Source organism: Protopterus annectens, chromosome 1.part0 (genome assembly GCF_019279795.1).
Source record: "Protopterus annectens isolate FY-2018-M chromosome 1.part0, PAN1.0, whole genome shotgun sequence".
NCBI classification, from domain to species: domain Eukaryota; kingdom Metazoa; phylum Chordata; order Ceratodontiformes; family Protopteridae; genus Protopterus; species Protopterus annectens.
This window is the reverse complement of record NC_056725.1, coordinates 753,680,844-753,707,866: the sequence shown is the minus strand read 5'-3', so window position 1 is coordinate 753,707,866 and position 27,023 is coordinate 753,680,844. Positions and strand designations below refer to the sequence as shown.

Here is a 27,023-nt window from a genome sequence, read left to right as displayed (position 1 = left end):
ACACTGGGCTTACGTGTGTGTGTGTGTGTGTGTGTGTGTGTGTGTGTGTGTGTGTGTGTGTGTGTGTGTGTATGTGTGTGTGTGTGTGTGTGTGTGTGTGTGTGTGTGTGTGTGTGTGTGTGTGTGTGTGTGTGTGCATGCACGCGCGCTTGTGTGTATTTTTTTCTTACCTCTTTTCAGGAATGACCCAGTAGTACAGCAGTATTTGCTTAATGATTTCATGACAGTCACACATGAGCAATGCAAGAATATTAGAAAATTAGTATATTGTATTCAGAATCCAACAAGCCTATCAGGTCACTGAAAGACTTATATCAGTTATCATCTACATCAATTGATTTTTTATTACCTTGTGTATGGAAGCTTTATTCAAAATGGTTGACAAATTCATGCAACTGCAAATATTGCCTGTTTTTATAAATACATTTTTTTTAATTTCTGTTACAATACCATACAATGATAAATTTACATATAATGGCATAATACAATGTTCAGAGTTTCCAGCATCTGACGCTGTCATAATATCATTTAAAATAACAGTTTGGTTAAACTGATGAACAGAAAGTTTAACTGTGTGTCTTGCTTACTCAGAAGTTATAATGCCTCCTTACTTTCACTTCAAAGATGTATCTCGTTCACATCTGTAATGCCTTGCAGATTGTATTGTATTGTATTGCCTTGTGTTGATGGCTTTGGGGTTTTTAACAGAAACAAAAGCCCCTTAATCAAAACAAAGCATTATTTTTATATTAATAAATAAACACATACATACATTCTTTCATGCATACATAAATCAGCCAAACGCCATCTTGCAAACACCATTATATTCATAAAAGTGAAAGACTAAAACAACTCTGAATACTGTTTTCCAACCTCCCATTATATAGGTAACTCAGTTTAACTAGAAATCAGTTTCCAAAACTTTGGTAATTTGATACATGGAGGAATGCCTTTCGTATAGACTTTTATTAACAACAATATTCATTCATGCATCTCAATCTGAGTGTACTCATACATTTTTACATTTTTTTTCTGTTCATGGAATTGTTGTTGGCATCATATAAGAGTGAAGTGAAATCAATAAAAGTAACAACAGAGCAATAGCAACAACAGTGTATTGAAACCAAATTGTTTACAATCAGTTCTTTTATGGAACGTAACTCATTCTGTTTTAATTGTAAGTTTACACTTCTAGGGATCCTTTAGTAAATTATTTTGAATTAAAGTGAAAATATCTGACCACATAAATGCAAAAGTCTTTTCTGAATAAATGCTTTGTATATCCTATTTGTTGCCTATTTGTCCTGCCACATAAAATGAAAAATGTATTTCTCTCCTCCATGTGTCAGAATGCATAAGACATCTTGTTTACCTTTCTGAGAGCAGAAGTTTGTGGTGGTGCTGCGGTAGCGTTGTTGCCTCACAGTAAGACAATGTCCAGTTCGACTCTCAACTAGAGCGTCTTCTGTGTGGAGACATACATGAATGGGCGTGCCTTCGTTGAAGGTTGTGCATCAGGGCTGGCAACTCGGTACGTAAAAATCAACTGCCAATCATTAGCGGACCGGAGTTCCGCTGTGGTGACCCCTAACTGGGAAAAGCCAAAAGATGCAACAACAACACTTTGTTTAAAAAATCTTACTTTCTCACCTGCTTTTGTGGATTGCCTTCTTTTTGTGTAGCTACATTCTGTATATTATTAGCTGTTGCAATAGAAAAGGGTTAAGACGCTTGCCTGTTAAATCTCATTCTTCATGGCAAGACCCCCTTCAGTGTGCATCTGAGTAACAGTAATAAATATTCACTGCTGTAATAAAGTGCACAGTAAATGTATATGAGCTTACTTAACAAATGAAATAGTGTTTTGATAGCAAGTAGTTAAATTAACAGATTGTTTCTAGCAGAAGCATGTGAAAAAAATCCAAATACGTTCTGTACATGTTTGTAAACTGATATGATTAAATTGTTAGTCTGGATTCAATGTTCAGTAAACCAGTCTGCTCTGGGCTTATTTAAAAAAATCTCTACTCTTCTTCAGTTTTTTCTTGCTATTCATGTATATTTAAACTTCTGGAACTGGCATATAAAAACAAAAAGTGTTGTGTTATTTATACAGACAGAAATGTGATATGATTTCCTGCTGCTTGAATAGGTCATGGAATGATTCTTTAGAATACTGTAAGCTGAACAGCACTTCAGTTAATGCATTTCCCAGGAAGATGTACTTCTTGACTTGGGGATAAAATAGTGGAATGCACAGTTATGTAGAAATGATGCAGCTCCCTGCATTTGTCATGGAGGACTCCCCAACTCCACATATGCTGGTACTGTTTAGAATTAATTCCAGGACTGTTTCACGACAGGGAAATAGTTAAATCTGAAGTTGGCAGCTATTTGGATCTAAAAAGGCTGTTTCTGACATAACACTCCTTTCCACAGTATTCAGGTTGATATATTCATTGAATTAAAGTTTGAGTACCTATCCTTTGATGAATAAATTGAATACTGATTAAAAGTCTCAATTACACAGACATTACTCTATGCCACAGGTTGACATCTTATAATGTGATGAGACATTTTGCTGCTCATATCTGATGTGTAGTAAATGGCAAGTTATTCATATCTGCATGTGATAAAGTGCATGCATTTAAATATAAAATATGGCGTGGTTTTTCAATCCAGAAATAATACTATAAAATAACAAGAATGCTTAGATTAACTGTACAGAGCCATTAAGAATGTAAATATTTTACTTCTTAGAATTCTGAGGAACATAGGATTGTGGGAATAATGCTAGACAAGCAATCACAAGGACCATAAGATGCCTAGCTTTACACACCTTTAAGAAGGTACATGCACAATGTCTTGACACCTTTTATGAGCACTTAACAGTGCTTGCATCCCAAACTGAGCAAAGCTGTACGTGGCAGCCCTGTGGAAATTTGTGTCTGCCCAATCAATCATTAATGACTAACCTCAAATGTACACAAAATAGCTTTGCTTGACCTGTACTAGTAACTTATTCCATAGGCTAGGAATGTGTTGAGTTAGAAAGTTATCCCTCCAGCAAGTCAGGCTTATTTATTAGTATACATTCAGGTCATTAGTAGGAGTAAATGCATGGGCAGCCATGGTGGTGCAGCGGTTAGCATTGCCACCTCACAGCAAGAGGTTCTCCGGTTCGATTCTTGGCTGGAGTGCCTTCTGTGCAGAGTCTGCATGTCCTCCCTGTGGTCATATGGGTTTTCTCTGGGTACTCTGGTTTCATCCCAAAGACATGCAATAGGTGGATTGGACACTCTAAATTGGCCCTAGGTGTGAGTGTGTGCCTCCTGTGGAAGATTGGGCACCAGGCTGGCAACAACACTGTAAAGCTCCTCTTCCAATCATGAGTAGACAGATGATCTGGGAAACTAACTGGGAAAAGAAGTAGGAGTAAATGTGAAGCCACTAGTTTTGTGAAGAAATAGGGTTTCAAATAGCATCAGGTCTTTCAAAAAGTGAGCATTCATGGCTTATAATAAAAATAAATAAATAAAAAAATTAATGTATTAAAAATAAATAAATAAAAAAATTTAATGCAAAATTCCCCAGTTTTACTAAAAAAACAAACAAACATAACTTCCCATGACTGCCTAACGGATGAGTCTTGGGCACATAAGGATGATGTGTACTAATAATGTTCAGAGGTGCCCACCCACCTCTTTGTTTAGCAGACATGCTGAGCATGGAAGATGGCTACTATAAATGAATTATGAAAGTGAGCATACCATACTCTCATTATAACTGGCACTAGGACATACACTTTTATTAGCATTCAATGGACTTCTGACACACACTACATCAAATTATTACATTTTACCAAAAGTGGAATAAAAAATAAAAAACAGACAGCCAGGTAAAATTTATTTAAGTATTAACTTCCAATGGCTTGTTTTTTTTCCATTTGCAATGTTGCTGCATTTAGAATTACACTTGTTTATGTATTATTACTTAAAAAATGTTTTACAGGCATTTACAGGACTGGCATGTACAATCCAAGGGCAGTGCAATATTTAAGATAAACACAGCTCTTCTTAGGTTTCAGCACTACACAACACTACCACAAATACTTTGCCTTCCTCTAGAAAAGTAGAGTGGGAAATCATGACAAATGTGAAACTTACATTGATCCTTTTAAAATAAAAGTTTGTAGAATTAGTATAATGACGTTTCACCAGTCTGGTACCTAAATATATTTTATTGTTGATACTCTACATTTAATTACATCATTGTTTGGTAAGTTTTTATGCTCACTTTATCTTATTCCATTCATGTGTATATATATGTGAGTGTGTGTGTGTGTGTGTGTGTGTGTGTGTGTGTGTGTGTGTGTGGTCCAGTGACATATCATATTACTGCATACGGTGCCCTTTACAGTAACACAGATATAAAACATATAGATAATGCCTTCCCATAAAAAGGTCTATTAGGCATAAACAGCAAGGCCAGTGTGACATTCCAAGCAGTTGATTATTAAATGCCAGGATGGAGTGAATTACTTTTTTTTTTCTCTCCTTGTTTATTGCATGCTGTTTTGATTGCAGACTACCATCCTGGTATAATCACTGTTCTAAGCTGATTCCTTGTTAGATAAATAGGCTACAAGTGCCAGCATTGCTCCAATATATGTGCAGATCCCGAGCATTATCGAAAGAACAGCCATGCAGAATGCTTGACGAGAAGCAGAGTCAGCACCATGGAAGTCTCCTTTTGCTGAAGCCTTGTTGGTCTGCAAAAATAAACAAATAAAAGGTTAACAGTTTGTACATGGATGCATAGCACTGAATTTTACTTATTGTTCTTAATTGTACCATGCACGCCACCTTTTGATGAACAGTAGATGTCACAGTTTAGCACAGTATACTATCCAGCAACCTTTGTAACCAATTTATTTGTCTTCAACATCAAACAATCCTAACCAGAAAATAAGAGTGATAGTCTTTCTTCCCACAAGAATGTAGGTCAAAATGGATCCAGCCACATCAAATTTCAGTTAATGATAACATTATTCAAAAAGTACTGTTTTGCTAAAATACCAGTAAACACAACATTGAGACACCTCAATAAACAAAACTGTATTTCAGAAATGAAGAGAACATAAAAATAACAGCTTAAGACAAGAGTTTTTTTGTTCTCCACAACAGCTTTCATAAGAAGCATTTTCAAGCTGAATGTATCAGGCAACCAAAGAATATTCAGTAAATGATGATTTCAACAGAACAAAAGATAGATACAGTATGAACTGTTCATAAGACAGAGAAATATAACAGGTCGCAACACTAAGACAATCACCAACATGAAATGAATAAAACTGAGGACTTGCACTCTTCAGACTATGGCAAAATGGAGTGTAGTGTAAGAGGTTTTGTATGCTAGACAACTCCTGTTGCTCTGCTCAGCTACAGCATAGTTTTCCTAATTTGGCAGTATGCAGTTAACAATAGTCAATCACTTCCATTCAATGATCATGTGAATATGGCTTATTTTGCCATTGAATAAAATCACCAATGTGAACAAGAAAAATGGTTTTATAAAATATACATCTGTGGAACTATTTAGAAGATGCAAATATTTCAGATGAAAACTATTGTCAAACTATAAGTCATTTCCTTTCTTGAGGGTATCCTTATTAACAGATGACACTAGTAGCTGAGCATGTGAGACATTAGAAGGGTATCAAATGAAGTTGATGCTATATAGAAAAGAAGTGGTATAGTTCTATAAGACCAAACTGTATAAAAAAAGTCAGCGCATAATTGTAGTGACTAGATTGTGACATAGCTTCAGGATATTAAACATGAGCTAGGTAGATAGAGCCACACTTTTATTCCTTTACCTTCCTTCACCTAGCTGCATGACTCTAAGCAAATTAGTTAACCAGACAGTGTTACAATGCCATGTCCAAAAAAGGCTCATGTGCTAAGTGCTTTACCCTGGTTAACAAATACAAATATAATAAAATAAATATACCATGCCTTACAGAGATAGCATCAAAGTTATTAAGGGCCCTAGTAATACAAGCCCTACTAATTAGCCGAATGATACAAGCATACTCTAGCACCCCTAGCTCATTAGCATGCACAAATCATCTGTAAATAATCTGCAGAATTACTGTACACATCTAATAAAGAAGTTTAGTGAGCAATAACACTCAGACCCTGCTGCATGTACTTTCTTTTTTGTTTTACATTTTTTTTTAATTTATTTTTATTTTCTCCTCTTGGCTTGGTAGCATCACTTTTCTTCCAACCATCCTAATATCACTGATAGTACCAATTGATCCTGCCTCTCTACTATACATTTCCAACTGACCATAAACCATTCTTCACTGGGTCTTTTCTCCAGACCTGAGTGACCTTAAGAAAAACTGTAACTAGAATTAACTATGGTCACAAATTGGAGCTTCATGGCAGTGGAAGATAGTCCAGTCCCCATTCTCACCCATAAGAAGGAATTTTAACCTATAAAGGATATGGGAGGGATTTTCACATTTACACATTAGTCAGTCACTTCCATTCAGCAAAGTACCTCTAAGAGTAGCCCACTGTATGTCCACTGCATGATTTCTTGTGAGTTGCTAAGCACTAGATTATTACTCCACCTCAGAGAAGGTAAGTAGTGTCAAATATTCTCCCATCTCTGGTTATCCTTGTGATGGCTTTGCTCCCAAACCACTGTGACCTGAATTAAAGATGGAAAATTTGTTTTGTTCAGTGGGCCATTCTTAGGCTCACTGACCATCGATTACTTAATGATACTCTTCAAACTCTCCACATCTCCAAACTCTCCACATATTATAGCCCACCAGTTCACCAGGTTTGAGGTAGCAATACATTAATAGGGCATTAGGGTATCATTAAATCATCTTCACTGTGCACACTACACAGCTGCCATTTGGGAACCCTTGTCATTATAATGCCTAGTGCTTGAGTCTATGTCCGGGTAACATACAGACAAATTCTTTTCATTCATCCAATGAAAAATTCTAAAATTATGCTTACATAGATTATACACTGAAGGAGATACCATATGGGGTGTACCATATATAGCAAACACTGCTTCTGAAGAATCACATGACAAATGCCTAAGCTTTACACAGACTAATGTTTGTGACTTTAGGCTTTTCCCGGTTAGGGGTCGCCACAGCGGAACTCCGGTCCGCTAATGATTGGTAGTTGATTTTTACGTGTCGAGTTACCAGCCCTGACACACAACCTTCAACGAAGGTACCCCCATTCATGCATATCTCCACGCAGAAGACGCTCTAGCTGAGAACTGAACCAGACAGCATCTTACTGTGAGGCGACAACGCTACCGCAGCACCACCACCGCGTTTTTGTTTTATACAGACTAATATATTTCAAAATAACTGGAAGAATGTATTAGTTCCAGGTATATGAAAAAACACACACAACACTTTGTGGAGTTATATACTTTAATCTTGACATAACTGATATACCAGAAAAGACAGTGGTTGGGGTTCAAACTACCAATGTTCCAGAAATAAGTTCATATCAAGTCTTTGAATCCAGGTTCATCAGAATACAAATCATCAAAATTATCCTGAAGCTGTACATACTATAAGTAGTTATATCTGATTGGGGTGCAGGGGGTTAAACCCTTGGTTCATGGGTAAGTACTAGACTAGTTGCCCTTGTGGGCTCTTTTAAGCCTAGCCAATTTGCTCTTCAAAGGTGAAAATCAAACCCTGTACTTTGTGTCTCTGAGGTAAACACCTTATCTATTATAGCAATCCCCAAGCATTCCATTGCTTCTTTTTAGCAACTTGACAAAACAGACATGATGATACATAATTCACTGAATAGTAAGTCATTGAATCAACAAGAGCCACACCAAATCTTAATTTGATAATTTGATAGTTTAGTTTCAGGAAAAAATGTTCCTTCTCTACCTCCCTCTACAATCACTCCTAAAACCCCTAGATTGCCCACAAGCAACTGAAGCAACCTTGTCTTTTCAGAATAAATCTGGGCTACTCAGGGCCAAACTACAAAATGTAAGTGGTGCTATCACACACAAGTTTATGGGGGGGGGAATCAAACATCTGTTATGTCACCATTTTTAACATTTTGATTCCAAATTTTCAGCATACAGTTTATGGGATACCTCCTCATGAGATACGCACCTATTAAAGAGCACTGTCAGAAATACCACTTCACAATGTCTTTCAATAACAGTTTGTTGAAATGACACTTTGTTCATAAGTTCACATTTGTGACTAACATGATTAAAAACAAGGACCCCATAAAGTTAGTTTGATTAAAAATGAGACAAAAATACTGAAACATAAACATGGGCATGGATTTTAGAAAACTAATGTGCTTTTGTAATGCTGGCTCTGTAGTTTAAATCTGGACTGTGTCACAGCTGACCTAGGCTTGATTAGCAGGCCTGGGTGCTCAAGGAGTGGGCTTTGATAGGAAGGGGGTGATTAGCCAATTGCTCAATTACCAATAACAAGGGTCAAGGTTGACTTATAGCCTTCTATTTGAAATTCATGTGATGGATGGCCAGGTGGCACTCTCGAGGATTAGGGACACGACAGACAGGGCTGTCCAAAGAGAGCCTGCAATTTAGCTGATAGTGGGGGAGAAACTAGTACCACTTATTTTCATCTGTTGGCTATGTATTGAAGCCTATATTGCTCCTGCAAATTTCCCGAGGGAAGGATTAAGTTGCATACCAATAAATAAACAAGTAAATAAATAAATAAATAAATAAATGAATAAATAAAATAAATAAATAAATCTCAGTAAGGTGCTGCACAAAGATGACTCCAAACAAGGGACTCACAAGAGTTTCTTTGCTGGCCAATTTTAGCAGAGGGTTTTTTTCCTTCTATAAGTAGCTTAAGTCTGGAAGATTTATCTGGACATTTTGGGGCTTGGGAGGCAAAGGAAATTACAAGGATGTTGCCAAAATGTAAAATGCTTTTTGGGCAAAAATTTACTCTTCAAACTACAGCAAATTCAATATTTTTTACAGAAAAAAAACACATATTTTTTCTGTCTACTGACATGAATACACTAAAAATCATGATGAAAATTCAGACAAAGGTATACTTTTCCAACACTAAAAAGAATCATAGAAACATTAGTTTTACAAAACGTTTGCAAAAATTTCAAAATTAAGTTCCTTGATATGCCCTCCATCCTGTCCAACCACAAAATCTGGTTCCAACAAATTAAACATTACCAAAGCTATATATATCTTTCTCTGTCTATGTATCTATTTATGTCAATCTGTGCACCATACAATTAAAAAGCACAAAACTCTACCACCCTAATTAATATCTTTCTACTAATGAAACTTTACATAGCTACAAACTGGTTAACCCCATCTAAAACTTCATGGTAAAATTTTAAGACATTAGCGATAAAACATATATTAGCCCACAAGTTAATACTAAACAAACAAAACAATAATCCATATAATCTGAAGTTATGGGAACAGATCTTCAATATCATTCTGGCATAAAATTTTGGCCAAGAAAACTTGTCAGCTTACATCATGGGAACAGATCATGTTTTAGAAACCAATATTCTAAGATATTAACCCTGGAGGAAACAACCTTTTTTCTCTACCACTAAGAAAAAATATCAAAGCATTCATGTAAATAGTGTAAATATGTTTTAAATATATTGTTGTTAGTACTACCTTAATTATCACCAGTTTACTCTCTTGTGAGTGTTTTGTTGTGGAAAATAATGAAAAACAATAAAAAAATATTATGGAAAAAAAAAGCACAAAACTCTAATGTCTGGTATTTCTGACTGACTGTGAGTGGGAGAGTGATTGGGGGGGGGGGGTACCTGAACCACAATGGTGCATGGCTCACAGTGGTGATTACTGAAGGAAGATGATACTTAGTGCAAGCAGTAAGACCACCTGATTCAGAGACATGCAAATTTGCTGATAATGACTTATTTCCTCATTGCAGCTAAACATGTCACTGTGTCAAATTTCCCCATTACACAACTACCCACTTTTGGCCACAGCAGTTTACGTGAGTGCAGGGAATATGTTTTGAATGGTAGTCACCAATATTCGGTAGTGTACCAAGCTGGGAACCAATGTATAGTAGCACAGTCTCGATTCTTTAGCAAACAATGCTCTGTGATACCTAAAAGAGTATGAGTTATAGGCAAATACAAGCACCAGAAATGTTTCACTTTATTTTACAGCAGATAACATCTGGGACACTGTTTAAAAGTAGCATTCAAAATATGGTCTTAATTCTTTGGCAAACATTATTATGTGATACTTGAAATTGATAAGTTATAACCAAATATAACTGAAGAAGAATAGTTCACTCTATTTTATATGCTTGAAGATATTTGTTGCACTGTTTAGAAGCAACATTGCATCTTTGGCAAACACTATTCTATGATACCCAGATGTGGCAATAAAATAAAGCAGGGTGAGGCTGTAGTAACTGAACCACCCTAATGCACTTTAACATTATTATGGTGAAACAACAGATAGCAACATGATATTTTCTGTTTGGGAAGCTGTATTCTCCAATACCCATTACCAAGTTATAGTGAAATAAAACAAAATGACTACATCACTTTATTTTACCTATTTACAAACAGCAGGTGGTGCATTGTTGCATTGCAGTATACTGGATGTGTTTCTTTACAGTGCAATGTAACATGGAATGGTAGCTATTTAAGTAGAATATGGCCTATGAATGGAACATAAAACAACATGGTCTTAAATGTACGAGAAGCACTATTGTATAATACTTGAGTGTGGCAGTGGTAAAACACAGCATGTAGAGCCTGTATTATTTGCATCACATTATTTTATGATACTCATAACAGAAATACCAGCAAACTGAATATTATATTATTTTATATTTTTGTAGACATCATTTATTGCAATTTTGACAAACACTATTATATGATACTTGATACTGACAAATTATAGTCAAATAATAATATACTTTACGTGCTTGTAGATACTACTCATTACATTGTTCAGAAGAAGCATATAACAACATGGTTTTGGTTCTTTGAGAAAGACTATTCTATGATATCAAATAGTGACAAGGTACAGACAAATATAAGCAAGAATTTAATTTAATTTTACGTGCTTGCAAATGTCATTTGATGCACATTTTGGAAGCAAAATACAACCAGATGGTCTTGATTTTCTTGAAAAAACACATTTCTTCAATATCTGAATGGTGGAGGGAGAAGCCATACTACTTGAATTGCACTAACTGTTAAAAATGAGAACCAGAGAAGCAACAGAGAGCAACATTGTCTTGATTGTCTGACAAGTTCTATTCTGTGATACCAAGTTCCAAGTTCAGCCAAATATAACAATACCAGAATACGTCACTTAATCTTACATGTCTGTTAATATCATTTGGTACCCTTCTTAATTGTGATGTAAAACATAACAAACAGCTGTGCTGTAGGTATACAGTTCATATATATCTTGTTCTATGTGTAATTGAATTAAAACGATCTTTAGAAGCTGTATAAATTTAAATGTACACATATCTACTTAGCATCTTAAGGCTGTGGTAATTCTACATCACTAAAAAGGTAAAGTACAGAGATATGATATTTAGTGATTAGCATATGCTAGTTTACTTGTTTGCAATTGAATGAATGCATTATTTAGATACTGCATTAATTCAAATGCACATATGTATATCTGCTTACTATCTTGAAGGCTGTATTAATTCTACTGTACTAATTAGTTTATTATACATCTGACACACTATATTGATAGATAGGAAGCAATAATATGGATGATACAATTAATACAGTCTTTAATAGCTGTTCTGTACCTGGAAAACTGATTTTACCACAGGGAGCTGAAGCATTCTGCTAAGCACTTTAAGATCACCGGAGCAATATACAGCATTTTAAAATTATTGTAAGAAAGCTATATATCACATTATATGACTGAACAGAAAGCAATATTATGCTGCGCTATATAAAATAGAATAATTCGGAGAACAGGAAAGTGATTTCACCTAATAAGCAAGATAAATGTCCTCTTTTATTTTACTATTTTGTGAAATGTGTACTGAGGAAATAACCTGTGGCAACATGGCTGCTGAAACAATTTGTTCATGACTGGTTAGCAAACATGAATGACTCAGCAAAGTAAACCAAGCATTGTAGTTAAAAGCAACACCAAGACTTCACATGGTGCTTAATACAATAGACAAAAAACAACAGGATGCTATGAGGTGGCTAATACAAGATCCAAACTGTTATAAGAGACATTAAATACAATACACATATGGGCCACAGCACAATACTTGAAGCATCTACAGCAGGATCAGATGTCACAGAAATGAATACAGAACAGAAAAGTAAAAGTAATGCAGCAAGCTGTGTGATACTATCACAGCAATGATACAGTGCTGCACAACAGTATGACTGTCACATCAAGGCTGCAATAAGTCACTACAATGAATGATCATCAACATCAAGGATACAATATAGCAAGGCAAACAGTCAGCAACAGCAATGATAGGATATAACAGGGCAGTAAATAATAGCAAAGTTACATTATAGCAGGACAATAACTAAGCCACAGTTTACAAATACAAAGTAGGGAGGAATAATTTCAGATGCTAATTCTAATGTCAGTGCCTAATAACAGGCACTGTAAACTGCACATCGTGCATCCAGATGCAACCAAGCACAGGAAGTCAGAAAGATATTTTAGCCCAAGGAGCACTGGGTTAAGAGGAATTGGACATTTGCCAAGAGGAGTACTTGCTGCTGTCATATGAACTCTATTACTTGTTCTGTATACTCTGCAAACCCACTACATTAAGTGCAATGCTTTCAAAATGTTTTGGGCTTATTTTTCCAGTCAACTACAGTAGGAGAGTTTAAGAAAGGTTAGTTGTGTTGCCGCCATGGGTAACAGAGAAGCAGCATCTGCAAACATGACAATTTTAAAACAGACCACGGGACTGAACAAGCCACAACAGCAGTAACAGTAGCTTCTTCTCTTATGGGGGAGGAGGGGACAATTAGATGTCTTCAGATGCAAACATTACCTCAGCTCAAAAAACAAACACTTTTTTAAACTAGCACTTGGCATACTCTACTGTTACTTCCCAGATGTTGTGGGAGTGCTTTCCAGTCAAATAAAGTAGGAGAATTCAAGGCAGGATAGTCATACTACAGCCCAGCACAACACTGTGACACTGTCTGCAAACACAGCATGTTTAAAGCACTCCACAAGAGCTCACAGGCTAATAAAAAGTTTGCACTGGAATTTAAGTAACAGTAATACAAGCCAGAAATGATCATTCTTTGGTGCCTACCTTGGTTACTATCTCTCATGTCTTACTAAATCACTCTAATAAGCCCTGAGACTGCTTTCCCCATATTCTGGCCTTTCATGTCTCCTTTTCCAAAACTCCTAATTCATTCAACAAAACTTTCTTTTCTATCAAAGTGCTCTTTTCCTTATGTCCACTTTCCTCTCCTCTCTTTCACTTCCTTCCTGGTATCACTACCATCCTTCCCGCAAATCTATCCTTCCAGTTGTACCATTCTATTCACTTCATTTTCCTTCCCTGAGTTATGCCTATTTCCTGGCCCTCCAACAGTCTTCCTACAAACCAGAAACCCCACCCACTTTAATTCACTGCTGGGTCCTCCTCCTATTCATCTCAGTTATTTCATCCTCCTGCTGTGCTCCGTTCTCTCTTTCTTAACTACCTCTTTCTCCTCTTGTTGATCCTCTTCTGCTGTGCCACCATAGAGAACATGACTTTCCTCTCTATTACCCCTTTATTTATCTCTGCTTGACTGCATCTTCCTTTCTGTTTCCGTAATACCCTTCATCCAGTGTTGCTTCTTCGTGGCCACCTCTAGCTTTGCCTCCCTTTCAACACTTGCCATGGCTGTCTGCTCCTGTTAGCTCCCTTAGTTACTTTCTATTCATTATCTCCATCATGGCAGCCCCTCCCATCTTTTCCTTTCACCTTATCTGCTGCCTCAATGTCTATGTGTTTCTGACAACTCCTGCCCTTGTCCTCACATTCTTTGCCTTTTTCCTTCCTTCCTGCCATTCTGTCTCTCTCTGTCCCTGTCTCTCTCTCTCTCTCTCTCTCTCTCAGTCTCCTGTTGCCATTTTATTTCCAGCTCTATACTTCCTTTTCTCAGACAAATAACCAACCTAATGCATTTCTGTCTTCCATACTATTCCTGAAGCTTTTCCGTTGTCCTTTGTTGCAAACCTCATATCCTTTGCTATCCCAAAGCTCTCTGAGCCAAACACCTACCCCACACCCTGAGCAAATCATCTACCTCTACTCTTCTCCAGGCTGTACTGCTCCTCTCAATAACATTATTGGATCTTCTCTCATGTTCATTTTATTACAGCTTATCTAGCTACATACACCTATTGATATCATCCCCAGGATTCAATAAACTCCATATAGGCTTTGTGCAGAGCCTACACAGAGTTTACATGTTAGTAAGACATGGTGCGGTGCACAGTACAATGCAATGCATATTAATAGGGAGCGGCAAGCCTGAGCTGGGTTTCATGGCTGGCAACAGTGTTGCTGGCCAGGAAAACATGTAAGTGAACAAAGATATAAATTTTGTGTAAAAAGTGTACCTATGGTCTGCACATTTGTGCTGAATGCCACAATGACCACCAAGGCTTCACCGATATTTGTGAATATGTGTGTGACACCCATGCGCTGGCCCAGTAATCAAGGACCCTCAAGCCTCACCATTAGCACCAGTGAGGGGCAGCACATTGGTAAGTATAACAATTACACACACAGTGAAGTATAGTTTCCCTTAAGAGCACACAGAGATCACAGTCAGTCTGGGGTTGGTTTCTCCCTTTCTCTCCATATCCCCAATAAGACTCCCCATTGGCACAGCTATGGAGTGGAGTCCTTAGCCAGGGTTCAAAGCAAAGTCCCCCCAGCACTCCCTCTGTCCAACCAGTGCATCATGTCCCTGCCCAAATAGCTCAAACACACACACACACACACACACACACACACACACACACACACACACACACACACACACACACACACACACACACACACACACACACACACACACACACACTTTGAGATATGATTTATATACAAGCACACAGACACTCCTGGGGAAGGCTGGCACAGGTTCACTAAGCATGCCCCTTCTGCCCAGGCTATAAGGTAGTAATCCACTGTCACCAGAACCCCTATTTCTCAGCTACTATAGGACCCTTCCCAAAGGGTGACCAATTTCGCTGTGTAATAACACTGTTACCCAATTAGTAAGTTTGACCAAAACTTTTAAGGCTATTAGAGTGGCTTGGACAGTATCACTAAATACATGCAAGTACTCTAGAGCTTAAATTATCTCTACACAAAACAGCCACAGTTGAAAGGTTTAAAATATTTAATAATAAATAATAAAAACACAAGACAAATCTCCTCAATTCAACACAGTGCTAGTCAAGAGGTCAGAGATCACAGAAAAATGCTTAAAATTATACTGTAGAATAGTCTGACATAAATATAGAAAACAGCTAGTCCAATATTAATATTTTCTATATATTTCTAAGAGAAATACTAAAGTCTAAGATCCCACTTATATACAGAGCAAGCAAGTGCGGGTGATGTCAGTTCTAAAGACAAATACAAAATGCTATCTCTTTCTCTCTGCGATCGCTTAAATTGATAATATATCACTGCTGACTTATTTTAGATGACATCATTCTTGACACGTCTCTGGTTCCCAGGCTACCAGAAACTCTAAATTTATATTGTTTTAGTTTTCTTAGTAAGCTTGCACCTGGCCTGGAAGCCATACTAATAAAAGACATTATAAATGTAAAATCTAGCAACTAACTATTGTCTTAATAGAAGAGAAAGCATTCCTTCATCCAGACATCGTGTCTCCGAGCTTTGAGATCAAACAGTTATAAAATGCTTTCTTTATCAGCTTTCTTCCAAAAGGTGCACTGTGGTTACATTTTTGAAGTTCAGAACATATAACACGGTTTTTCTTACATTTAGTTTTCTTACATTTCTAAAACAGCCTGTGGATTATATTAATATTTAGAATGACATAGAATTATCTACAAAATTATATTTAGCTAGGCTGGCAGCCTTTCAGTTTTTCACAATGTGCAACATATTTCCATAAAGGCCAACATAATGTGGGAACATTTAACCAGTAATTGGGACATAGCTGTCATTGATGTCATATAGACATGTGGTAGAATGAAACTCAAACATACCTGTCATCAAGATATGGGGAGAAAGGCCAAAAAATAGGGAGAATTTTTAATATTGCAATAAACAAATAATATTGTCTTTTTTTAATATTGCACTTCCAAACATAGAAAGTTGATAGAATAAATAGGTGGTACATTAGCATGGCACTTTCTGAAGAGCATGAAGTTTGAAACTCAAATGTCACTCATTAGTTTCTGACTTTACTCCGCAAAGACATGCCGATAATTTGCCAGAAAACAAGCATATTATGAGGAAAGATCATAAATATGAGACAAAACTGGACATTCAACACAAATCTGGACAGTTGAGAGGTAGGTATGCACTCAAATGTATGTTATATTGAGTCACACCAGTCCAGAGATCATCCCAGTGATATGGCATAAATACACATATTTGATAAGGAAAACATCTGGACATCCTGGAAATAGCTGGACACTTGAGAGTTATGAATGTAAAGTATATGGTCCAAACACAGTACAGGACAGTGTACCTACAGTGCAGAGTATTGTGATATCCCATTCCTGGCATTCTGTATTGAAGCTGTATTAATGATCTGTAACAGGACATGGACTGCCATGTAAAACGATCACTCAGGGGAAGTGTGTGCATTGAATACGGATGCACAGATGAATTGCAGGTATGATCACAGGGAAGGAGGACAGGTGAAACTCCATGATGTACAACAGAGGATGGCATGTGAATGGAAGATGGTTGTAACAGCAACACCAAAAACATATCTATATAGTACAATATGGACTGTACAGTGAAAATGTCTTATCTGTGACTGTCACACAAGGTGACACATTGTGGAGGCTGTCTGTATGAGATAAGCAACCTTACATGAATAATGCAGAGAACATCTATCAGGGATCTGACATACAATTGGGGTATGGTGCATATTGTGGAGCTGTGCAAACTGATATGCCTGAAGGTGAGTGTACTCTCAGCAGAGGTCTCCAGCAAGCTGACAACAGGTAAAAGATCATGGAAAACATTACAAGAACCAATAATACCACCAGTAATCCCATGCATCTGACATAACACATGAGATGTGGAATGATAAGAGATGAGCCTGCACATACACAATCGAACAACTATTATGATACATCCACACTCTGTGAGGGTAACCACACACGCTGTCCTGCCACTGTTATATCTGCAGGTGGTATTAGAAGGGCACTGCTATACCTTTATCTGACAGTACAGGCTAGCTGCCTTGTGTGCATGGCACATATGTATGACACAATCCACACTGTCACAAATGATATACATGCCATTAATGTTGTCAAACATCTATGTATGTACTGTGTGCATAAGAAGAGCAGGTAGCACATATGCATCTAGTGTAACAACTTGAGTGGTGCTCCACACCATTAGACAGTCATGTATATTCCACCAAAAGTATACCAAGGTATGGACAATAAGCTGTGTGATAGCATACTGTGATAAAGATGGCACACTTCGGTTACACATCACTGGAAGATGTGTAGGGAGGTACATGTAAAAGGGTGCATTGTACACAGTTATTGATATGATGAAGGCTGGGTACCATGAATGTATTATGACCTCTGATGTGCATGTCCTTCACATACCCAATACTTGTGCTGCATTCAAAGGAGTAGTCAGCATGGTGACCACATGCTGGTGGATGTACCACTTACAATCTAACCCAGGAGATGTGTCACATGCCTATTGGTCTGATTATAGGGAGTGATATAAACATTATACTTAGGTTTGTTTCCTGATTCAACAAATCCCTCCATGTTTCTTGTCAACGCAGTGTTGTCAAGACTGTGGCAGCAGTGGATTTTGGTATGTGTTGATACTGTCTGTATTACACTAATATCACAGTTGGAGTCACTGATTACCCACAATCTGTAGTCCTTCAGGCAGCTGTTTGGACACAGCATGTGTATGTCATCTGTGATGTCCATCACTTAAATGGGTAAGAAAGGGCCTAGCAGACACTCCTGATGTACTGACCTGATCATTGGACCTGACATAAAGATCAAGTCACACATTTCAACATAGTGAGATGCCACACATGTCATACACTGGTCTCCCCATTTAGTGACATAGCTGTTTATGGCCACATATGACAGTATTGATTGAATACCTCAGTGTAGATTTGTGTCAAATGCCTTGACCTGGTTAAGTTCCACAAGATGATACTGCTGTCATCATGGATGCCCTCAATTACCTCTTTGAGGACATCTATCAGATGTAACGGACTTGATGCAGCATTATCAGCTCATATAGGTCTGTTTCACACACCTGGAATATCACTAATGTACATGTAGAAGAGGTCCATGATGATATGTCTCTATACATGCATGCATCAGGTGCTGTCCCCCCAACTTAGGTGGATGCATGTTGATGGGCATTCTCAAATGGGAACATAGGCCATGTGGAGGATGTGTTGAACTGAGTATTTAACAGTATCAGGAAGGTGTATGTGTTAAGTCATGCCAAAGGTGACCTGTGATGTTGCCACAGCCCATTGATTCTGTGTGATAGGTCTGGATGAAGGTAAGACAGTGCATACTGCCTATCATGATCTGGGTTAGGGTTTTGACACAACACACAGGTATCTTTGAGAAAACCTCCATGCTGGGTATTAATCCTTATGTCAGTTGATGGGTAACCAAGTGGGTCACTGACGAAACACATCATGTGAAAGATGGTGAATCAGCCTGTACCAGTAGAGCTGTCACCATTGCCAAAACCCAGGGATATGAGCTTGGCCCTTCACGGTTTGAACTCTATTTCTTGACAGTTCAGGCTAAAGTACATGGTCTTTGGCTTACCAAATTTGATGATTCTTGCATATTGTGTGCAATCAGTTAGTCCACCAATGTGATAACATAGTACAGGAGAAAAACGTAAAGTGCTCCGCCAAACTCCACTAACCAAAGCAAAAACGAAAGCGAGGACAAATGCAGGCTGAAAAAGTACTCCAATTTTCTTGCCACACAAATCCACGTAGAATAAATACACAGAATGAACGCCTTCGCACTCACAGCGTTTTCGTCCAAATGGACTTCATCAGATAAAGTGCCTAACTACTTTAAAACACATTATATACAAACTCAATTTCCACAAACACCAATCATTTACCTAATACATTACAAAATTACAAAAAGTAATAAAACTTTTGAAACATGTGTTTTTAGAAAACCCATGTATGTGAATTCCATTTTGCATTATAAAAGTGCCCACCCTTTTTATTGTAAAAAAAAAAACATAGTAAAAGGGCAATTCGTAAGGGGGTCTAGGATGACAAACAATGAAAGAAAATTTAAGGCAGAATGTGATTTGTTGGAAAGTATGTTCCTTGAAAGAGAATATCCGATAGAATTTATTAAAAATATTAGAACTGAAGTGGAAGAAGGAAGAAGTGGGAGGTTTGAACCAATTTTTGGTATGATCAGTGAACAGAACAAGAAAGAGGATGTTAAAGAAGGAAACTTCCAACAATCTCTGATTTTGGAATACAACTTATTGAATAAAAACATACAATTTGCATTCCAAAGAGAATGGGAGAGATTTAGGGCCCTCACGGATTTGGATGGGTTACCACAGAAGTCACCCAGAGTGGTATTCAAAAATACAACAAGTATAAAAGGAATTTTGGAAAATAATAATACTACTAAGAGAAATCAAACAGGAGCTAGGGTTAAAGTTGGAACCTTTAAATGTGGTAAATGCAAACAATGTGAGTACATTATTAATAGAGAAGACATTTTTCTGACAAGCAGGGGAAGGTGTATAAAAAGTAAGGGGTACTATAATTGTGAATCTATAGGGCTTGTGTATTTGGCAGTTTGCATGGAATGTCCGTCATTTTATATAGGAAAGACGGAAAGGACATTAAAGAGACGCATTTATGAACACATGTATGATGTTAAAAAAGGAAAAGAAACAAATGCTATTTATAGACATACCAAAACATGTGTTCATAGATGTAGGTTCATAGATTAGTACTAGGCTAACTGCCCTTGCGAGACATTTTAAGCCTAGCCAATTATCCCCTGTGAGATTCAAACCCTGTATGTTGTGTTTGTAAGGCAAACACCTTAACCATTAGGCCACCCTCCCAATTGGGAGCCAAATTCCAATTTTTTGTCCTGGATCAAATAAAAAGGGATGTAAGAGGGGGCCCTTGGGAAGAAAATATTGCCTATAAGGAATTATGGTGGCAAGTGGCCCTGGAAGCAAACAAAAAGCCTGGGTTAAATGAATACATCTCTATTTTACCCCTTTTGAAAATTAGATCTGCTAGAGTGTGATTTTAAGGAAGCATTACCAGAATTGGTCAGTAGATGTCACCCAAGTTTTATTTTAGGTAACCCCTTGTCCAACACTATGAATTGACTTGTATAATAAATCTTTTAATATGACCATTTTTTACAACTTTTTAATAATATTTTAGAATTTTATTATGTCAACACATTAGAAGGATGTTTTAAACTAATTTAATAAAGTCTTAACCTATTTACTTATTTATTTATTTATTTATATTACAACTACTTTTGGAACAGGAAATGATGAAATACTATATTATTAAATAGCTTGTAGGTTGATTTGTAGGTTTAAAATGTATTAGGTAAATGATTGGTGCTTGTGGAAATTGAGTTTGTATATAATGTGTTTTAAAGTAGTTAGGCACTTTATCTGATGAAGTCCATTTGAATGGCACGCTGTGAGTCTTGGCGTTCATTCTGTGTATTTATTCTACGTGGATTTGTGTGGCAATAAAATTGGAGTACTTTTTCAGCCTGCATTTGTCCTCGCTTTCGTTTTTGCTATAGTACAGGAGAAGCTAACATACACAACTGAATGGTGACAAAGGCACATGATCTACAAATAAATGCAGAAATGTGTGCTTGTAATGTCCCTCTGAAAAGTGGAATTCCATGTTATTCACAGCATTGACAACAGTTCTGCTACACAGAAACCCAGGGATGCAAGCACTGGGAATACAAGATGATAGCACTCTGAATTTTGACCATTAAGTGTCCACACTGGCATTGAAAGCCTATGTTGTGCACAGCATAAGTCATGCCATCATATTCAGATCTTAGGATTGTATGATAGCACTGTAGTCAAACCTCATCATAACACTAATAGAGAACAATGCTCTTTTTTCATGTACCTCACCAGACACATGCAGCTGCTGTAGAGACCACAGAGCTTTCTCAGCAAGATAACACATGGCCTACAAACCATGCCATGATGTATGTGGTTAGATCAAAAGCTATCCCACTGTAATCTTTATTGTATAGGATGAGGTGACATTTTCCTAGCCTCCAGGCCAGTCTCTGACCATGCCCTGGTGGGATTACTGCATATACAAAAATCTGGTATAGCTGACGACATCAGCACTGTCTTTTGAAGAGAATATACAAGTGTCCCACATGCTAGTGTAAAATGCGCTCTGTAATGTTAAGCAACAGTGGACACACCAGTTGACTGTAGTGAGAATAGAACCCCTACCTATCTAGGTACACAGACTACAGTACTTTACACAAGTGCCACAGCTCAAGTCCAACTTTATAGCTGATGACATCAGCAGTGCCTGTTAAGGAGAATATAACAGTGTTCCACATGTTGGTGTAAAATGCTCTCTGTAATGTCAAGCAACAGCTCACACACATACACACCACTGACTGCAATGACAATAGAACTTCTACCTATCTAATTACATAGACTATAGTACACAGTACTTTATGCACACACCACAGCTCAAGTCCAACTTGGAGTGTCTCAGACAACACTTTATAGCTGATGACATCAGCAGTGTCTGTTGAGGAGAATATAATAGTGTCCCACATACTGGTGTAAAATGCTCTCTCTAATGTCAACAACAGCTCTCTCTCACACACACACACACACACACACACACACACACACACACACACACACACACACAATTGACTGCAGTGAGAATAGAACTCTTACCTAACTAAGGTACAAAGACTATAGAACACAGCACATTATGCAATCACCATGGCACAAGTCTGGCTTTTACAAGACTGCAGGTGAACTTATGATAGATGACATCAGCAGGCAATATGGGAGACCTGCATAGAGTCATAGCTTCATATATACATAGGAAGCTACTAGTCTGATGGCCATACAATGCTTAGAAGTCTAGCTGTGTAAAAACAGAAGTACCCTTATTGAGCAGAGTTGGATGATCATTGTTAGCAGAGTGATTTTATGAGCAGCACCAACTGGCCATGTCCATGAGGGGCATAGGTACCACCTCAGAGGTGACTTTACAATCATCCAACCAGTAGTCAAGGTTGTGCTTGAACAGGGTCATTGATAAGCACTGAAGCACATACAGTAGGAGCCTATTACAGAGGAGTGTGAGTTCCCAGCATGCTCTGTTTATGTCACAGGCTAGGTTGAGAACCCTGAGCCATGTTATTCTTGTCCCATTTGATTTGCAGATGTGCAGCATTTCCTGTAGGGCAGGGTCTGAGACTGCTCTGTAGGGCAGGCACAGGTAACCTCCCAGGAGCTGGCATGCTACTGAGTACAATGACAGGTCTTTCAGTCTTTCCATGTATTTTAAGTTTGGAGGCCTTGGAGTCTCTCAGGCACAACCATGTGCATTCTCCTATTGCTGCAGGTGTCTGGTGAAGTACAGACAAAAGGGAGCAATGTACTCAATTAGTGGTCTGATAAGGGTCGAGTACATCAGAGATATGACCACGCTGGTCTTGGATGCAATGTCAATATGTATGATGTGCGCAATGCAGAAGAAGTGTGTAACCATTATGGCCACATAGTGATGAAAGTGTAGATTGCTAGGTATATAATTAGGAGGAATACTTCACTGCAAAAGGGGACAATGAGCCATTGTATGCTTTAAAGTTCAGTCCATGTGTTTGGCACCAATCATTTGTGTGAGGCAGCTCCTTCCATAATATGTTACCATCTTTGGGGGACTCTATATTAGTCTGTCCAGTTACCAGTCATCTGCACACTTGGTAAGCCACAGGCCATCTACTGTTGCCTGCATTTCAGGGAGTAGTTTGCAAACAGTTGAGGGCCCAGCACATATCAATGTGGTATTCTAATGGTAATTGGCTATTGCTGGAGGTGCAGTCCCCAACTTTGAGAGTGTGTATTATGTTAGTGAGCAAGTATGGCTTAATTCCTACATGGGAGATTTTCACATGAATGGGGATAGTGTCAAAAAGCCTTGGATAGGTCAACATAAGAGGTATGTCCTGTTATCCCTCATTCAGATCTTTGGGGTCAGTATCCAAGAAGCTCACAAGGTTTAGTAAGCAATATCTACTCTTGACAAAAACAAAATGGGTAGGGTCAAGTGTGATGAAGGTCACCTATGTCTCTGTGGATATGTTCCATACTGATTCCTTCTCTAGCTTTGCAGATATGTGTTTTAGGCATATGGGTCAATAGTTGCAGTTCTGCATGTTACCAGATTGAAGTGTATTGCACAGCACAAAACATTTGATATTACATTTTGTATTATGGTTGATATATGTGTGGAAAAAGTACTGAGACACCAGGAATGCAGTGCTGTTTGCAGGGGTGGCAACAGATGGCTGTATTGCCACATTGCTAAAGCCTGACAGTTATTATTGAGTCTATGAAATAGACCTACTGCTTAGCTGACTCTATGGCAGCATGTGTTAATGCATTAATACATTCATTGCTTTGGCCCAGATGGTACTGGGTTCAAATACAGGTGTATCAAATGCTTTAAAATACTTTTCATTACAGAGTGGTAATGGAATGACATGAATTGCTCATATGAGATTTGTTGCTGTGTGTTGGCACAGTGCAGCAGGGTCAAGTGGCATTGTGCAGAGGCAACTGCAGCATTTTGCAGCCGCTCACCATCACTGCACATTGGTGCACAATGTGCACCTTCTTGCAAACATGGAGCCCTAAAAGTGAAAGGATTCATTGCTTTTTCTGTCACTTATGTGTATTGTGTGTGATTCTATTTTCTGACCAGACTAAAGTATTAAAATGGGGTAGATAGGAAAGTAGTGAAATGGGGAGCAAACAGGAGGAATAACAAAGTCTGACAGCTAGTACTGAGTCTCTGGAATATACCTGCCACTTAACTGACTCTGTGGTGGCATATGTTAATGCAGTTAATGCAGTGATACATTCCTTTTTGGGGCCAGATGGTGCTAGGTTCAAATACAGCAGTACGTAATACTTTTAACTAATTTCACATTACCGCTATGTGTTGGTGCACATCATTGCTCAATAATGCATTAAAGAAAAGAAATGGGGAAGATAGGACAGCGGCGAAATGGGAAGAACAAAGGGAAAGCAGGGCAGGAATGCACATGAGGGAGGTAGGAAAGAATATAGCCATCCATTTCTTTAACAGTGTAAAGTGAACATATGTGCAAAATATTAATTGAATTTGGACTGTCACCTCCAGAGAGAAGGGTGACCACAACACAATTGTGTTGTACAGCCAATTGGACTGAATCAAGTGTGAAGAGGACACATGTGTAAAATGGAGAGCTATCTATGTGATGATTTTTTGAGGGACAGGTGCTCATTTTTTTTTATTTTGAGAGAGAAAGAGAGAGAGGAATGTTGGGGAAGGGATGTAAGTATGTCTGGGTCAGGTAAGTTGGGTAGGTGAGGAAGCAATTGCAGACAGACAGAACAAACAAGACAGGAAACATAGATGGTGACGGATACATATGATTGGGGGACACCATGATTAGGGTGAGGATGGGGACATCCAGAACCCATGGTTATCAAGCTGGGTGACAGTGAGAATTGAATCTTCACCCACTGGACTGTCATCACTGTCATGTCACTCTGCCACTGGCTGGAGTACTTGACATCTCTTTCTCCTCCTCCTACTGCACAAAATGAGGGAGAGCAGCCTCTCCAGCCAGTGTAGGCATGCGCCAGCTGTGCGGTGCATAACCCTATGTAACATCCCTGACATCTCGGTCCAGGTGATAAAATCACCAGCTCTGCTGTTGCTCCTGGAGGGTACCACAGGACCAGCCTCCAGAGCAGGACTACCTGAGGGGGCAGGTAGTGCATGGGCAGCAGAGGTGGTGCTGACATGTTGGTTCCCAGACGTGCTATGCAACAGTGCTGGAGTTGGTGGATGGGGGGCAGGCAGAACCTGGGGAGCAAGCCTACCTGGCTGTGCATTTAGTGATGTGGTACATATGGAAGATATAGACACATTTTGACAAAATGTGATAAATACATCAAAAATAAAAAAAAATAATATAAAATAAAAATAAAATAAAAAAAGAGAGATAAGGGTTAGGGTGAGAGAAAAAAAGAGATAAGATTAGTACCTTCATATGTGACATACACTGCATTAATACAATTATTTGATTATATTATCTTAACTTTGACTCTAAAGACTACCACCCACTAACAAATAACTTTTACTTTTAAGACTACCAGGTCCTAACAGATGCACACTATACTACAGATTGCAGCAAGTGCTCCTTTACATGTGCATATATTGCACTTGTGCTGTGCATGTTCCATTTATACAGATTACAGTTTACAGCAGGGCATGTGTGCCACTGGTATAGAGATTTTACTTTAAAATATTAAGTTACACATAACTGAAAAATATACAGGATTGCATAGTTGGGAACTGTGGTCTTTGAACCCACAACCTCCATCTAAAGTCTGATATTTCATTCTTGGCTTGTGCTACAGACTAATGCATGCATACTTGCTTTTACAGTTGAGATATGCATGCTCAATTCAATACAGCTATATAAAATACCAAAAAAGCTATCTTTAACTTTCCAAGTTACAATAACACTACCCTTCTGCTGCATACATACCACATGATTCCCTCATCCTCTCCAATCTAGCCCCATGGGTTCTTACATTGATCTCCTGGCCCATGGCAGCTGTAGAAAAAAAAAACAGAACAGAATACTGTTATGAATACCAGTCTTGCCTATATTCAGCTTTTACGTCTACACATATTTTCTGTAGTTGATACTACACAGTTGTGGGATAACCACAATCCTAAATTCCTCAATCCAAGCCTTGAGGGTATCCCACTTCCTCTACCATAGGTCATAATAGTGATGCCTACATTGGTCATCAGTGTGTGGGATCCTAATGGCACTGTTTAGAGCCTGGGCCAAACTATCCCAAGACTCCGACTTATACTGGGAATCAGAATAGTCCCCCTGCAGAAGCCTGGCACTGTGATGTTTAACTAGGAGTCCAATACAAATCTTGGACTCCTGGACACTCCATCTCTGTGCCCTAAATCTGACTCCTTCTCCAGAAACTAGTGCTATGTCTACTGTGAATCAAGAGCAATGGAGAGTGATGGTTTTCTGCCATTTCCAGTTATTGCATTTACTGGGAGTGTGCCCACCATTTGAAAATGTTGTGCTCCACTTAGCATCCCGCAAACATGGTACTAGTCAGTATGCACCTCCAGGCGCCATGTTTGTGCAATGGTAAGTGGAACACAACAGTAGCAAGCAAAGCAAATTCAAGGTTATTGGATGTACAGGCAGCTATCTATGTGTGTTAGACAAATGTGAAGGCCATGGCATTCCAGATAGAAATATATTTGCAAAAATATAGTACACAATATACCCACAGTCATACATTTGAGAATAAATGTGATAATACATAGATAAATGAATACATAAATGACACAATACTAGTGCCTCAGCCTCATACATACTGT

The 27,023-nt window shown here is 38.2% G+C and overlaps 1 protein-coding gene across 1 annotated transcript in view; it reads right to left on the bottom strand.

Annotated features, from left to right (window-relative positions):
- Nucleotides 1-3,594: 3,594 nt before the first annotated feature.
- TMEM91 (transmembrane protein 91) overlaps nucleotides 3,595-27,023 on the bottom strand; it is a 1,107,521-nt gene continuing 1,084,092 nt past the window's right edge. The window contains exon 4 of the mRNA XM_044062730.1: nucleotides 3,595-4,771. Coding sequence (XP_043918665.1) covers nucleotides 4,613-4,771 — 159 coding nt within the window. The 3' untranslated portion in view covers nucleotides 3,595-4,612. The remainder of the gene's footprint in view (nucleotides 4,772-27,023) is intronic.